This window comes from Diorhabda carinulata, chromosome X, assembly GCF_026250575.1.
Source record: "Diorhabda carinulata isolate Delta chromosome X, icDioCari1.1, whole genome shotgun sequence".
Classification (NCBI taxonomy): Eukaryota; Metazoa; Arthropoda; class Insecta; order Coleoptera; family Chrysomelidae; genus Diorhabda; species Diorhabda carinulata.
The window spans coordinates 15,552,457-15,569,577 of record NC_079472.1 but is presented as its reverse complement, the minus strand read 5'-3'; the positions used below and the strand labels follow the sequence as shown (position 1 = coordinate 15,569,577).

Here is a 17,121-nt window from a genome sequence, read left to right as displayed (position 1 = left end):
AGCCGAAAAATTTGTGATGCTGAAATTTTTAACAATGAAAAAGGAGGTCATCTGGAAGCCTATAACGAAGACAATTTTTTCATTATTGAAAACGTTTGTTCGCACAAACAGCTTGTACCAAACATAGCCATTATTTTCTGGGCGTGGGAAACTATATTTGGGTATTGGGTCCGAGATTATGAAACTCCAATTTGCTGGTGTTCGAAAATAGTTGGCTCAAATGGGTAGTGCGTTCGACGACAGTCAGACTTACGGGTTTTATGCCCGACGTGTACTGCCTTTACTGCCAATTCATGAGAATGCAATTTCTGGTAAAAAGAAAATTGTACTTAATTTTTGTTTGCTGGTCGCGGGCCGGATTTCAACGCTTTGCGGGCCGGAGATGGCCCACGGGCCGTAGTTTCCCCATCCCTGGCTTAGTTCTTGATCTGACTCTGTTTCAATGTCCAACATAAGTTCAACTGGAGTATTTGCAAGTCTTACTCGATAGGCAGACCTGAATTGAATTTTTTACTTAAGTTTTTAATTTGATTCTTTGTTACGGCAGTAATGGAAGTTTGCTAAGGACAGTTTCCTTGAAATCTTTCATTACTAATTGTGCTATAACACTTGAAATGGAAGCACCTATATTTGAAATATGTTGTTGTATAGTTTTTATAAATTCGTTTCGAGGTATTTCTTTATAGTTTTTAATTTTGTCCCATTTTACTATCAATATATTTTTCATTTTCATTTTTATTTGTAGGGCTTGTGCAGCTTTGATAAACCATATATTTTGGGGGGGAAAGGTAACGAAATTAAATAACTTCCTCTGTTTTTTGCTATTATAATTTGAAAATATTTCGAATAGTTCAAATAGATATTTGCTTGTTATTGTCCGTTTGTACCTTGACCATATTGAACCCAACGTCACGTGTGATTGACAGCTTGATAAACCGACGTTTAGAAATTAGAAGAAAAATAAACGATACCATTTATCATTTTAAGAAAAAACAAATTTTAAGATTTTAAGATGAGAACAATTTCACTACTCTCGTTTATCAATTGTTAATTGATTGCTCGTACAATGAAAATCGCTGTATCAAATTAAAAATAGATCTTCAGATAAGTGGATAAGTGTTTAAAGATTTATCAACATTTTATTTTCAACAATAATGTGAAATCATCTCTTTATTTATTTAATCTTAACGCCGCGACAAAGTTGTCATGTCATGTTAGTCGCCGTTCCATTCGGAATTAAAATGCGGAAAGAAGGAGCTGTAATTCTGTTTTTCCTCTTATGCCTCAGGTAAATCGTTTGATTCTTGCTAATCTATTTGCTTGATATACAATGCGTGCTTTGAAGTGAACAGAAGTCTATACAGATGGTAATGTAAAAAGACATTAAGTTTTTTCTATATATACAATTTTATTCTACCGCATAAAACTTGGAAATAGAAATTTTGAATAAATTTTTGATGTGGAAATTGGTTAATAACCTATTAATTTCCTTTTGTTATAAACTTTTTAATGAATTGGTCTTCTACTGGACACTTTTTAAAACACTTTAATACGAATTTTTTGATACAATTTTTACTGAAATTTCTTGTCTCATAGGTTCTATTTAATACGATCCTTCCCCTTCTAGATACTTATTAATATAATTTTTCTCTTTCTAAACACTTTTTAATACAACTCGTCGTCGTTTCTAGACAATTTTTAATACAATTTATCTTCTACTGGACACTTTTTAAAACACTTTAATACGAATTTTTTGATACAATTTTTTCTGAAATTTCTTGTCTCATAGGTTCTATTTAATACGATTCCTTCCCTTCTAGATACTTATTAATATAATTTTTCTCTTTCTAAACACTTTTTAATACAACTCGTCGTCGTTTCTAGACAATTTTTAATACAATTTATCTTCTACTGGACACTTTTTAAAACACTTTAATACGAATTTTTTGATACAATTTTTTCTGAAATTTCTTGTCTCATAGGTTCTATTTAATACGATTCCTTCCCTTCTAGATATTTATTAATATAATTTTTCTCTTCGTAAACACTTTTTAATACAACTCGTCGTCGTTTCTAGACAATTTTTAATACAATTTATCTTCTACTGGACACTTTTTAATACACTTTAATACGAATTTTTTGATACAATTTTTTCTGAAATTTCTTGTCTCATAGGTTCTATTTAATACGATTCCTTCCCTTCTAGATATTTATTAATATAATTTTTCTCTTTCTAAACACTTTTTAATACAGCTCGTCGTCGTTTCTAAACATTTTTTAATACGATTTATCTTCTACTGGACACTTTTTAATACACTTTAATACGAATTTTTTGATAAAATTTTTTCTGAAATTTCTTGTCTCATAGGTTCTATTTAATAAGATCCTTTCCCTTCTAGATATTTATTAATATAATTTTTCTCTTCGTAAACACTTTTTAATACAACTCGTCGTCGTTTCTAGACAATTTTTAATACGATTTATCTTCTACTGGACACTTTTTAAAACACTTTAATACGAATTTTTTGATAAAATTTTTTCTGAAATTTCTTGTCTCATAGGTTCTATTTAATACGATTCCTTCCCTTCTAGATATTTATTAATATAATTTTTCTCTTTCTAAACACTTTTTAATACAGCTCGTCGTCGTTTCTAAACATTTTTTAATACGATTTATCTTCTACTGGACACTTTTTAATACACTTTAATACGAATTTTTTGATACAATTTTTTCTGAAATTTCTTGTCTCATAGGTTCTATTTAATAAGATCCTTTCCCTTCTAGATATTTATTAATATAATTTTTCTCTTCGTAAACACTTTTTAATACAACTCGTCGTCGTTTCTAGACAATTTTTAATACAATTTATCTTCTACTGGACACTTTTTAAAACACTTTAATACGAATTTTTTGATACAATTTTTTCTGAAATTTCTTGTCTCATAGGTTCTATTTAATACGATTCCTTCCCTTCTAGATATTTATTAATATAATTTTTCTCTTTCTAAACACTTTTTAATACAGCTCGTCGTCGTTTCTAAACATTTTTTAATACGATTTATCTTCTACTGGACACTTTTTAATACACTTTAATACGAATTTTTTGATAAAATTTTTTCTGAAATTTCTTGTCTCATAGGTTCTATTTAATAAGATCCTTTCCCTTCTAGATATTTATTAATATAATTTTTCTCTTCGTAAACACTTTTTAATACAACTCGTCGTCGTTTCTAGACAATTTTTAATACGATTTATCTTCTACTGGACACTTTTTAAAACACTTTAATACGAATTTTTTGATACAATTTTTTCTGAAATTTCTTGTCTCATAGGTTCTATTTAATACGATTCCTTCCCTTCTAGATATTTATTAATATAATTTTTCTCTTTCTAAACACTTTTTAATACAGCTCGTCGTCGTTTCTAAACATTTTTTAATACGATTTATCTTCTACTGGACACTTTTTAATACACTTTAATACGAATTTTTTGATACAATTTTTTCTGAAATTTCTTGTCTCATAGGTTCTATTTAATACGATTCCTTCCCTTCTAGATACTTATTAATATAATTTTTCTCTTTCTAAACACTTTTTAATACAACTCGTCGTCGTTTCTAGACAATTTTTAATACGATTTATCTTCTACTGGACACTTTTTAAAACACTTTAATACGAATTTTTTGATACAATTTTTTCTGAAATTTCTTGTCTCATAGGTTCTATTTAATACGATTCCTTCCCTTCTAGATATTTATTAATATAATTTTTCTCTTTCTAAACACTTTTTAATACAGCTCGTCGTCGTTTCTAAACATTTTTTAATACGATTTATCTTCTACTGGACACTTTTTAATACACTTTAATACGAATTTTTTGATACAATTTTTTCTGAAATTTCTTGTCTCATAGGTTCTATTTAATAAGATCCTTTCCCTTCTAGATATTTATTAATATAATTTTTCTCTTCGTAAACACTTTTTAATACAACTCGTCGTCGTTTCTAGACAATTTTTAATACAATTTATCTTCTACTGGACACTTTTTAAAACACTTTAATACGAATTTTTTGATACAATTTTTTCTGAAATTTCTTGTCTCATAGGTTCTATTTAATACGATTCCTTCCCTTCTAGATATTTATTAATATAATTTTTCTCTTTCTAAACACTTTTTAATACAGCTCGTCGTCGTTTCTAAACATTTTTTAATACGATTTATCTTCTACTGGACACTTTTTAATACACTTTAATACGAATTTTTTGATAAAATTTTTTCTGAAATTTCTTGTCTCATAGGTTCTATTTAATAAGATCCTTTCCCTTCTAGATATTTATTAATATAATTTTTCTCTTCGTAAACACTTTTTAATACAACTCGTCGTCGTTTCTAGACAATTTTTAATACGATTTATCTTCTACTGGACACTTTTTAAAACACTTTAATACGAATTTTTTGATACAATTTTTTCTGAAATTTCTTGTCTCATAGGTTCTATTTAATACGATTCCTTCCCTTCTAGATATTTATTAATATAATTTTTCTCTTTCTAAACACTTTTTAATACAGCTCGTCGTCGTTTCTAAACATTTTTTAATACGATTTATCTTCTACTGGACACTTTTTTTCAATACAATTTTCCGTATTTTATGGAATATTTGAAACAACTTCTTGTATTCTAGGAAATTATTACGTACAGAACGAAATCTCTGTCCACATTAACTAGAATTATGAAAAACTACGGAAGACTTAGGAGCGTATGAAATAAAAGATAAAGATCTTTGGTGGCTAGAATCATCTCATATCCTGAACGAAGTAGATTAATAGATGCACACTTGGTGTTCCCAGTGCCACAACTAATCTTTTGCTCATTATTTCTATTCTTCTAGATACATTTAATACAATTCATCTCTTTCTAGATGCTTTGTAATACAATTTCCCGTATTCTATATAATTTTTATTACAATCTTCACTTGCAACATAATTATACCATGAATAAATTTCTAAATTGATCCATTTAAGGTAAAAAAAATGTATAAAGCACGTCCTATACTAAGATTTCACTTTAAACTACGAACTTTTCAAAGTATTTCATTTAATATAATCAAATGTATGTTACAGATTCGGTCGGGCTTCAGACGATACAATATTTCCCGAAGGGTTCTCTTTCGGAGCGGCTACGGCCGCGTATCAAATAGAAGGAGCTTGGAACGAAAGTAGAAGTGCATGTATTTGGGATACTTATATTTTTAATAACCGTAGCGTAATAGCCAATCAAGATACAGCTGAAATAGCTTGCGATTCTTATCATAAATATAAAGAAGACATCGCATTAGCTGCTGCTTTGAAACTTTCTCATTACCGATTTTCGATTTCGTGGTCTAGGTTTGTATAGTAGAGAAACTCGCTTATGTCCATTCTGAACCCTAGTTTTTTTCAGGTTGTTACCGACGATTGTAAGTAGCGATGTAAATCTTGAAGCACTAACATATTATCGAGGAATTATCAATGAACTTGAAAAATATAACATAACACCTATGGTTACCTTATATCATTGGGATTTACCCCAATATTTGGAAGACCTAGGAGGATGGACTAACCCAGTAATTGTTGATTACTTCACTGATTACGCTGGTGTTGTTTTCAAGTATTTCCCCACCGTTAAACTTTGGATTACTATAAATGAACCTAAACAAGTAAGTTATTTTATTAATTTTACGAATCAGAAACTTTTTTTCGTATGGATTTGCTGTAATTTGTGACAACAAAAATGAACTAACTCAAAAAAAGTGAGAGTGCGATCTAAATCTACAACTAATTTACTTCTAATATATCAGTGTCAAGTTCAATAGAATTATGATTGATTCACAGTACAGAAATTTAACGGAAAGTTAATTTATTTTTGTGTATGAGCTAAAAGTTGGAATATTTTAATTTTCATAAATGTGCACAATAGAAAAGATGCATAAAAATGGTATTTAGAGGTCACTTGTATCTCTGGTAAACAAAAATTTTTTACTGAGGTAAACAAGTGTAAACAAAAATTTTGAAATCATTAATTTCGGACGAAAAACAAACATTTCTTGATCCTTTTTTTGGATAAAGTAATAAAGTTCGTTCGTTACAATACAGATTTTTTAAAAAACAACAAAAATGGACTTATTTCGATTTTATATAATCAAGTACTACCAAGCTATACTTTTGAACATCTACATTGTATTTTTTATGATACATACTATCAAAATCAAGTAAATTTCGTATCTGCGCTATACGAGGGTTCCTACTTAAGTTTTGAGATGTAATTGTAATGTAAATATGTTAAATCTGACTGAATTTACTATGACTTTCGGCGTGGGTTAAATAGCGGTGTGCCGATCAAGTCGCTTCGACTTTTGGTGATGAAGCACCACATCGAATCATCGTGTTGAGGTTGAGACGCACTTAATTGTTCGTAACGTTCACATATATTCAATATCTCATGAACACGTAGCTGTCAAAAATATGTTTTCGCGTTAGTTATTTCATAATTTGACAATCGTTCAAAAAAAAGTTCGTGTAAAGTAATGCCGAACAAATTCGATGGCGGTACTTCAAAAGATCGTGACAGGCGTCGAATTATAGATCCATATGAATCCGAAACTAAAAAACAATCGACTGTAAGGGTCTTTCAAGACTAAGATAAGTTTAGAATTAAATTTTGAATGATATACCAGCATTAGTTTCCCAAAAGTGAAAACGACAATGTGAGTTTTGACTCATCAGTTCAAACAAAAACAATTTTAAACAATCAAAACATCGAATTGGTGGGTACAGTCTTTATTTAGCTTTATTTGTCTTGAACAAGCAGTTGATGCGTTCAAATCGGAATGGATCGTTGGTTCAAACGCATGCTAAAGTGTATTGAATAACAATAGAGCCGTACCAAATTATTAATATTAGTTTTTATTTGTCTATCTCAAAACTTAAATAGCAACCCACTTAGTTATCATCATAAATTTTGAATATTAGATGAATAATAAACCATTGGTCTGGTGGTCTTTGTCGTGTCCAAATTTTGTTATTTTAATAAAATTTCTAATTTATTTCTTCGTCAAATAGATCTACATAACTTAAGTATAATTTTTCAGTTTACGATGGCGTTTTGACAAGATAAATACAGAAATTCAAGTCTGACGTTCTTGTTCTTGACGCAACTGTGTGTCAGACAGTCCCCAACAAACTTATAACAACAATAAATTTTCTATACAAGGTATAAAAAAAATACACATACACAAAATACAGTACAATGAATTTGTACGAAGCCGAGATTGGCGGACTTCGGACAGAGATGATTGTACGAAAGTTGTTAGGTTAGGTTAGTTTAGGTTAGGTACTATGTACTATAACTGCGAATAGCTAATTGTGCTCACAAAATGCAATAAAACTTGGAGTTAAATTATAATGTATACCAAATACAATGCTTATAAGATTTGATTTGTTATATATGCGTGTACTACTTCGGAATAACGCGCTCATTACCGAGTGAGTATCGATGCTCTGACTCCGTACAACCAGCGTTGTACAGAGTCGACTTCGTACAATCATCTCTGTCCGAAGTCCGTCCGCCAATCTCGGCTTCGTACAAAATGGCTTGTACAGATCGGACTTCGTACAAATTCATTGTACGAAGCTAGACTCCGTACAAGATCGGGCTTGGGACGTAACATATACGTATATAAGTATATACTGTCTCGATCATTCCACGATTTATTTAAGTGCATTTAATATTCTTAGGCTGAACTAAATACTTCTTCCAATTTAACTGACGTTGTTACCGATTCTGCTGGTTCATCTAAAATACTACCATTATCACAATCAGATGAAAATGTTGACAATACTATAAATGAATTGGTAAATTAAATTTATAATTATCTTTTTTCAGTTCGTGAATAGATAAAATTTTAACAGTTCAAAAATATAAAGTATTTAATCTTGTTCTGGCAAAATTTTGGTCAAGTATTCACGTGCCAGACCAATTCTATTTGAAAGAGGAATAAAATATAAAAATTTTGACGTTTAATTTTTTTTTATACCTTGTATAGAAAATTTGTTATTGTTATAAGTTTGTTGGGGACTGTCTGACACACAGTTGCGTCAAGAACAAGAACGTCAGACTTGAATTTCTGTATTTATCTAGGCAAAACGCCATCGTAAACTGAAAAATTATACTTAAGTTATGTAGATCTATTTGACGAAAAAATAAATTCGAAATTTTATTAAAATAACAAAATTTGGACACGACAAATGGTTTATTATTCATCTAATATTCAAAATTTAATAAAATATATTTTAGTACTTATTCTGGTTAATCAATATTTTATTTGAACATCGAACTCTATAATAATAAATTACAATTAAGTCCACTAGATATTGAAATAAGCACATTAGACATGGAGTAATGTGTTACCCCAAAATATTTGAACACTTTTTCTGGCATATCATTGAGACACCCAAATTTTCTCTCAAAAATAATCGAAATAGAATATTCGCAGTAAAATTTTGCACAAATTAATTTTTTTAGGTTTGCGTTCACGGTTACGGGTATGGTAAAAAAGCACCAGGTCTTACTGAAAGTGGTATATCTGACTACAGATGTGCATATCACGTAGCAAAAGCTCACGCATCCGCTTATCGTTTATATAAAGAGAAATACGGAAAATTAGGGGGTAACAATATAAAGATTTAACGTAGCAATAATAATCAAAATAATAAAATGAATGTGATTACAAAAATTAATATTAAAATTTCAGGTAAACTCTCGATGGCTTTAGATGGTGCGTGGAATATTGCAGCTTCCAATAATAAAGAAGATACAGATGCAGCTGAAAGAAGAAGACTTTTTGAGGTAATGAAATATTCTCACAATAACACCGATAAATGCTTTCTAATAAAGGACTACGATCAAATTTGTTTGACAAACTTGTCAAGCGCGTTGGTACAAATCGAACCAATACATCAAATAAACTTGACCACAATTCGGTTTTTTTTCTTCACCTCAAAGTGTATTATTATCATCTTTCGTCGTTATACATTTTTGGAATTAACGCTACTAGTAGTATGCATGAAAAAAAAGATAAAACACTCTTCAATGATCTAGAGCAGCGGCAAGCTATTACCAGTTAACCAAGGGCTACTAAAAATAATACTTTTTTATTTAGACTAAACTCAATAGGAAATTTGGATTAAATCTGGCCTATACCTTATTGTTTCAACCACGATTTTTATTTGTTAGTCAATTTATAAGCACTCACTGCAGCATCGACTATTTCATATTCAACAACGAAATTCTAACTTCTGTCTAAGCTCACCACTTGATAGTTTTGGTTTTCAAATTCAACAATAACAAGTTTTTCAGTTTTTAGATTCTTAATCTTAACATTTTCAAAATTTGTTGAGTTAGTTCTTCGAAGAGAGGTAGGTTAGATTTGTTTTTGCTTGAAATCTTCTAGATTCTAGACGTGATTAAGTGTAAAAATGTACAGTTGTACCTAAAGCGAAACGCAGTTTCCCGACTGGTCTGGAGAGTGGTTGAAAATACGGAAAGAATATAAGCACGAGAATTTTTCACGTTAAATGGTGTTCACAGAACTGACTACAAAACATTAGTAAATTTATGATGGCCGTTTTTTTTACAATCGCTCAGTACAGACTCTACGCGAGCAGAACATGTGCTGTAGGCGACTACGAAGCTCCCGCACTACACACTCCTCCGTTATTAACATTCAGGCATCAGTCGGCGTTGTGCTACAGCCACGTAAACATTATTGATGCGCCCGCCAAGTGCGTATTGCGAAGTGTGATTCGTTTTTTACGTAGAGCTGCAGATATCCATCGGAGAATGAGTCGTGTGTATAGGGAAAACTTCATGAGTGATGGTGTTGTGCGTGAATGGTGTCGAAAGTTTAAAGATGAAGGGGGCCAAGGAGGCAAATTTCATTTTCCACTGCTTCGATATATCACGATATACTAAGATAAATTGAAAAAGACTTTTTCAAAAGTATTTCCGATATGTAATTACACAGTAATACATTGTTTGACAAACACGTCACACAAGTTTGCATTTGGAAAAAATTTAATATATAATTTGATAGTGTACAGAATATTTAAAATTAAAAATTTTAGTTTTGCACTGTTAATAAATCATTTAACTTAAATATTCTTTATTTTTGTTTTATTTCAGTTTGGTTTATATGCCCACCCGATATTTTTTGGAGATTGGCCCGAAGTTGTTATAGAAAGAGTGAAGGAACGTAGTAAAATGGAAAATTTTACCAGATCACGTTTGCCTGAGTTTACAAAAGAAGATAAAATTCTCATAAATAATACGGTGGATTTCATGGCACTTAATTATTACGATACTAAAATCGTAGGTGACGACGAAGAACCGTCTTACGATTCATATTCGTACAATAACGATCTCAGATTGACTATCACGACAGATAAAAACTGGCACACTGATCGACACTTGAATTCTGTAAGTAGTAATACTCGTTCGCTGAGAAACAAATAAAATACCACCAACACAAATAATAGTTATCTGTATGCCAAGGACTGAAAATGCTACTTTATTGGAGAACAACAGACGAGTCCAACAAAGTAGTATTTCAGCCGCGGCGTACACAATATTTTTTATACGACGCATAAGATCCAAAACTTTCTCAATTACACCGAGAAAACAAAATAAATAATGGAGAATTATAAACATTCTATTTATTGAACAATACAATGTATTTAATGGTATTTGCAATGTCAATATTAATTTATTAATTATTTGCAAAAAATAATGTTGATTGTACTTCCGGGACAATTATTAATATGTATTGGATTGGATGCAGATGGAATATGTATATCTCTACTAGATGTTGATGGAATCTCTGTTGATGTGTTTGTTTTTGTGTCTTCGATAGGATTTCTTCATTGATTCATATTTGTGGTGAAAAATCATCGAAGTGAAACTGTCAACTGTCAACATTGAAATGTCTACTCCAGAGCGTTCCGAAAGTGTTTTGCAATACGGAACTGTCACTTTCACTACATGGAACACTCAAAACGCAACTTTCGGTGTGTAAATAAATACAGAACGAACAACTTTCAGATGGCGTGGTCTAAAAAATATATTCATATCTAATTCGAATTGACAGAACTAAACAAATGGCAATAATTTTTATTAAATAGTATTTTGGGTTTGTATAATAATTACCATAATTATTCACTTAACGGCTACAAAAACCCTCCTAATTACACTGTTTAACACGCGTTTCAATATCCACTTTAATATTTGCGAAAATAACGAAAAAGGTCGATGTTTATTTTGGAAATACCCATCTAATTCACATTTGATAGGAATTATATTACTAGCGATCATGGTTTTTAAAAATGAAATAAATGCCTTGCGTCTGTAAATAGACCGTAAAAATCCACAGTTTTTCTGTTATATTTAAATATACCTCTGATTTTTTATATACAAAATGTCTAGAAAAGCGGTGTTAAATTAAGTTTTTTTTACATAAATTTTAATGTTTTTTAGTAGAATATTTCGTACATTTTCTTTCTGGAATGTCCCCGTTCCTCATATTCCTATAAAAACTTTTAATTGTCCTTCAGATAATTAAAGTTTTCACCACCCTTCTACAAGGTGTCCAGAAAGGGTATCGGGTATTTGTAAATTCAAGTAAACAAAAACTATTTATAAGCAATAAAAACTTTTATTGTTTTTTGATACCATATGAATTGGAAAATTATTTGGAAATGATGATAGTATCCAAATGATGACCGTTACGTTGCTGGTACTCTTCAAAACGGGAACGAAGATTAGCGATAACACGTCGATACAAAGCTCTTGATATTGCTGCCATTTCTGACCTGATGTTTTCCTTCAATTGGATTAGGTTCGTTGGATTATTTTGAAAAAACTTACTTTTAAGGTATCCCCATGCAAAATAGTCAAGCGGACTAAGATCGGGCTTCTGGGAGCGAAGTTGATGTTACCCGTTCGCGAAATGACTTTATTAGAGAATAATTCATTCACAACTTCCATCGAGTCATTCGAGATATGGCAAGTGGCCCCATCTTGCTGGAACCACGTTCTTGAGTTGAAATCTGCAAACTCCCGCAACTCTGGGACCAAAAAATTTCGTAACATATCGCAGTAACTGTCACTATTCACATTAATTGCTCGGTCTCGTTGATCTTCATGAAAATAAGGACCAATAATTCCTTTAGCAGGTATAGCGGCCCAAACAACGACCTTTGAGCTGTGCAGGGGTCGTTAATGCTTTCGTCTCGGATTCTCGTCTGCCCAGTACCGACAATTCTGCTTATTAACATGACCATTTAGGTGAAAATTTGCTTCGTCGCTGAACAGTATGATTTCAAAGTTGTTAAATCGCTGCATCATTTCGTTCGCAAAATTCAGTCGATTAGCATAGTCCGTATCCTTCAATTCTTGAACCAATTGAATTTTATAGGCTTTTTAATGCAAATCATCCTTTAAAATCGAATATTAGAACGATTTTTTGATGTTTAACGCTTGGCTTCGCTTTCGGATGGATAAAGATGGATTTCGACGAACCGACGCCTCAACTTCTTCAATTGTTTCTTCATCGCGAAATGAACGATGGCGACCAAGTATTGAATTTTAACTGTCGCACCTGTATTCTCCAACATCCTGATCCATTTCCTAATGCTATCGTCACTTGGCGCGTGACGTGTACGATATTCCGCACGATACAGACGATGAACAGTCACTATTGAATCACCGTTACGATAATACGCTCGTACGCAAAATGCGCAAAGCGTCCCCGAGTACTGTTCCATCGTGACTAAAGCTCCACGAAAACAAATACCGGATACTCCTTGGACACCTTGTATAATAGGAAAAAGTCTAGGGAAGACAGTTCTGGCGATTTTACAGAACACCAGAACACCTCATCAATTTGAAAGCAGTATTAGTAGTATTTATAATATAAAAAAAACTAATATAAGTATAAAAAACCTTGTCGTTTATTTTTAGTACGTTCCCGAAGGTTTTAGAAATTATTTAAAATGGGTCAAGGATACTTATAATAACCCTGAAATAATTATAACTGAAAATGGGTTTGCTGATGATGGAACTGTAGAAGACACTGACAGAGTCACATTTATAAAGGTAAAAAATATGAATAAAGTTATAATAAAAGAAGTCGATAGAAAAATTAATATGTATTCCGAAGAAGCAGTTGTCTCTACACGTAATTTTATCTTTGATTTTAGGATTATTTAATGGCAGTTTGGAATTCAATAGATAAAGATAAGGTCAAAGTTACTGGTTATACATTCTGGAGTCTACTGGACAACTTCGAATGGAACAGTGGATACGAGTAAGATATTTAACACTAATTTATTTTTTATGTATTGATTTATTTTATATTTTTTTCTAGTCATCACTTTGGTCTTTACAAAGTAGATTTTACAAGCCCGAATAGAACTAGAACGCCAAAGAAATCTGCCGATTTTTATAGAGAAGTTATTGAACGTCATGGACTCAGCGAAGCACATAAAATTCATTTCATGCCAATTTTAACAGTTTTAAGCTTTATATATTTGTACCTTTAGAAGTATACACTGGTTGTAAGAAAAGAAAGTTATATTCTGTGTGTCTATAAAATAAAAAAATAATCTATCTATAATAAAGTGTTTATAAATTATAAATATTAAGTATTTAAGTATGATATACAGGTTTTTAGCCATTTTATGATGACATTGTCCGCCTGGATTTTGGTTTTTCTAGTGTTTAATTTCGTTAAGGTTTTTTATTGAGAGATATACTTGACAAATAACCAAAATCTCGAATACAGCAGAAACTTCTAGTCCTTGAATCATCGTTTTTGGGACAATTTGCTAATAGAATAAAACTTTCTTTTGAGTCACCTTGTAGATGTATTTTTTGTATATAATTGTATTTTACAATTATTAAACAATAGATAAATAACATTAATAATGTATTATTTAAAGAATCCTTTCTATAAAAAGTATTTCAAAAGTGTTTCGTGCTGAAACCTATTACAAGCTTTATCTAAATACTTTATAAAAAACGATATTTATTAAATCACTGAACTCCGTCCAAAAATGAACAGTTTAATCGAAATGGATAAAAAAATGTTTAACAAACAAATATTTATGTTAAAATTAAAAAACGTTATCGAAATTTGATTACTTACTTGTTTATTTCATGAAAAAATAGTTATTTATATTATGTAAGCTTATATATTAAAAAAATTGATGATTTCCATTGCGAGTCCGTTCAGGCGTTCTACCCAACCGATTTGCTTAATTTTTTTTTTTTTTCAATGAAAGGTATTGATGCACAGATCAGCCATCAACCATCGGATTTCATCTAATTTTCACCATTCTCAAGTTATACTCAAATGCGATTTCCCCCTACATTACTTATAGGAGTTTTTCACATACACACGTTCTATCCTCAATATCTAAGGTTCTATTCAAGATAAAGACTTCGTTTGGATTTAAGAACACTCGCTGAAATACCTTCTTTCTTTTGAGTTTTTGAACACTTGAATCGGTTGAGTTGGAGAGGATCTAGGCGCGGACATTCAATGTGGAGTTATGGATTTTTGTAGGTTTTTGGCAATTTTTCTACATTCAAACATCTATATCTCAGGTTCTAATATAGCTACAGAGTTCGTTTGGATTTAAGAACACTCGCTGAAATACTTTCTTTCTTTTGAGTTTTTGAACACTTAAATCGGTTGAGTTGGAGAGAAGCTAGGCGCGGACATTCAATGTGAAGTTATGGATTTTTGTAGGTTTTTGGCAATTTTTCTACATTCAAACATCTATATCTCAGGTTCTAATATAGCTACAGAGTTCGTTTGGATTTAAGAACACTCGCTGAAATACTTTCTTTCTTTTGAGTTTTTGAACACTTAAATCGGTTGAGTTGGAGAGAAGCTAGGCGCGGACATTCAATGTGGAGTTATGGATTTTTGTAGGTTTTTGGCAATTTTTCTACATTCAAACATCTATATCTCAGGTTCTAATATAGCTACAGAGTTCGTTTTGGTTGAAGAACACTCGCTGAAACATCTTCTTTCTTTTGAGTTTTTTAACACTTAAATCGGTTAAGTTGGAGAGGAGCTAGGCGCGGACATTCAATGTGGAGTTATGGATTTTTGTAGGTTTTTGGCAATTTTTCTACATTCAAAGATCTATATCTCAGGTTCTAATATAGCTACAGAGTTCGTTTTGGTTGAAGAACACTCGCTGAAACACCTTTTTTCTTTTGAGTTTTTTAACACTTAAATCGGTTGAGTTGGAGAGGAGCTAGGCGCGGACATTCAATGTGGAGTTATGGATTTTTGTAGGTTTTTGGCAATTTTTCTACATTCATAGATCTATATCTCAGGTTCTAATATAGCTACAGAGTTCGTTCTTTTCTATTATAATGATTTCTGATACTTATTTAATGGATTCGAAGCGTGCGAAGCCGCGGGTAAAAACTAGTTTACAATTAATCTACATATACCAAATGCATAGCGTGATGGCCACAGACTTATCATTCGAAGTAGCAATCAATGATATTCCACAAGCTTAAAATACATCTCTGTCGCATACAGGTAGTTCAAACCTTCTTCCTCTTTCAATAGAACCAGGTCCTGTTCAATCCTGTACGTTTAGCTCTCTTACTGGTTCTTCCTGGGAAGCTGAATTCCAGCTCTCGTACAACCTCTTTGGTAGTCCGCCGATAGGTCTGCGTCTGTTCGGTCTCCGTCTTCTGGCATTCTTTCTACGTGAATCTTTTTCGTGCATTGACCCATCTCGCCACATCCTGTACGCCCAACTCTTCTCTTATGGCATCACTCCTTATTCGGGTGACTCCCTCGATGGTTCGCAGTATTTTCATCTCTGCGGTTCTCATTATTCTTTTTGTTGTTGATGTCTCGGCTCTGGTTTCTGTCGCATACAAATAGAACTGGGTGGAGAATTTTAAGATAAAAATTCTCCATATCACTAGAAAAACCACTCACTATTTTTCAGGTTATTAACTTTTTTTTCCTATAGACTTTAGGTCCTTGAAACGCACATTCAAGCTGGCCTAATGTGTAAAACATACCACCAGGATATACTAGACAATGTCTTGCCAAAAAAGAGACAGACCATTATGGCCTCTTTCGATCTCACATCGCCAACGAATTGAATGGATGTCTTAACGATTAAATGGCTTAATACAATCTAAAAGAATTATAACTGTATTAGCTAAAAAGTCTGAACAACTTCTCGTGATATCTAGAAACTACATTAAACTGGTGGTCGGTCTTCAGCAGATTCTGTAAGCAATCTATAGAGACAGCAAAACATCTACTTTGCTAATTTCAATAAAAGGCTTAGGTACATCGATGAAGTAGTATCAACATTTTAGAAAATGGAATGAAAAACGTTTAAAAATTAGCTTCTTTTGTGAGGAATTTACGTATTTCGGAGATTCAAAGTCACGCATAGAATCCCCAAACAATCTACAATCGAGTTATAATTTATTTTTATAAGTTGATCACATTTTTCGATTGTATCGTACTTTTATGATCCACTGCAGCGTTGCCAGATCATGAGATAAAAATTGAAAACAAACCCAAAAAGTGTCGAATACGAATACTGTTTGCCATCGTATTTTTCAATCAATATATAAATGTTTTACTCTCAAATTAATAATTTTTTTAAGACAACTATATGAAAATTAGTACTGTTTCAAGATAATCAGTTCAAATGTTATTCATAATAGAGTCTAAAAGATTTTTTGGAACGTTCCTAATAATATGGTGAGTAGGTTATATCGGTAACTATATAATATATACGACGGGGAATCACATAATTATCTCAAAAGCCGTTACTTCAAAATATGCAAAATTTTGTCCACATTTCACATTTGGGATGTTGCCATATTCACCTAAATCTAGTTTTCAAGTAAAATTCTATTTAGTTATAACGCCATTTCTTAAAAACCATAAGAAATAAACTGATTCTAAAATTCTGAAATATTATACTGAACCGACGAGGAAAATCATTTTCAAACAACATTTTAGTCGCTAG

General features: G+C 31.5%; 1 protein-coding gene across 1 annotated transcript; it reads left to right on the top strand.

The window, feature by feature from the left end:
• Window positions 1-944: 944 nt before the first annotated feature.
• On the top strand, window positions 945-14,017 carry LOC130900722 (myrosinase 1-like). The gene is made up of 9 exons (XM_057811531.1): window positions 945-1,288; window positions 5,122-5,385; window positions 5,441-5,696; window positions 8,561-8,705; window positions 8,790-8,884; window positions 10,220-10,513; window positions 13,052-13,186; window positions 13,291-13,397; window positions 13,458-14,017. Exons 1-9 carry the CDS (start codon window positions 1,212-1,214, stop codon window positions 13,630-13,632), a joined length of 1,548 nt encoding a protein of 515 aa, XP_057667514.1. The 5' UTR covers window positions 945-1,211; the 3' UTR covers window positions 13,633-14,017.
• Window positions 14,018-17,121: the final 3,104 nt, after the last annotated feature.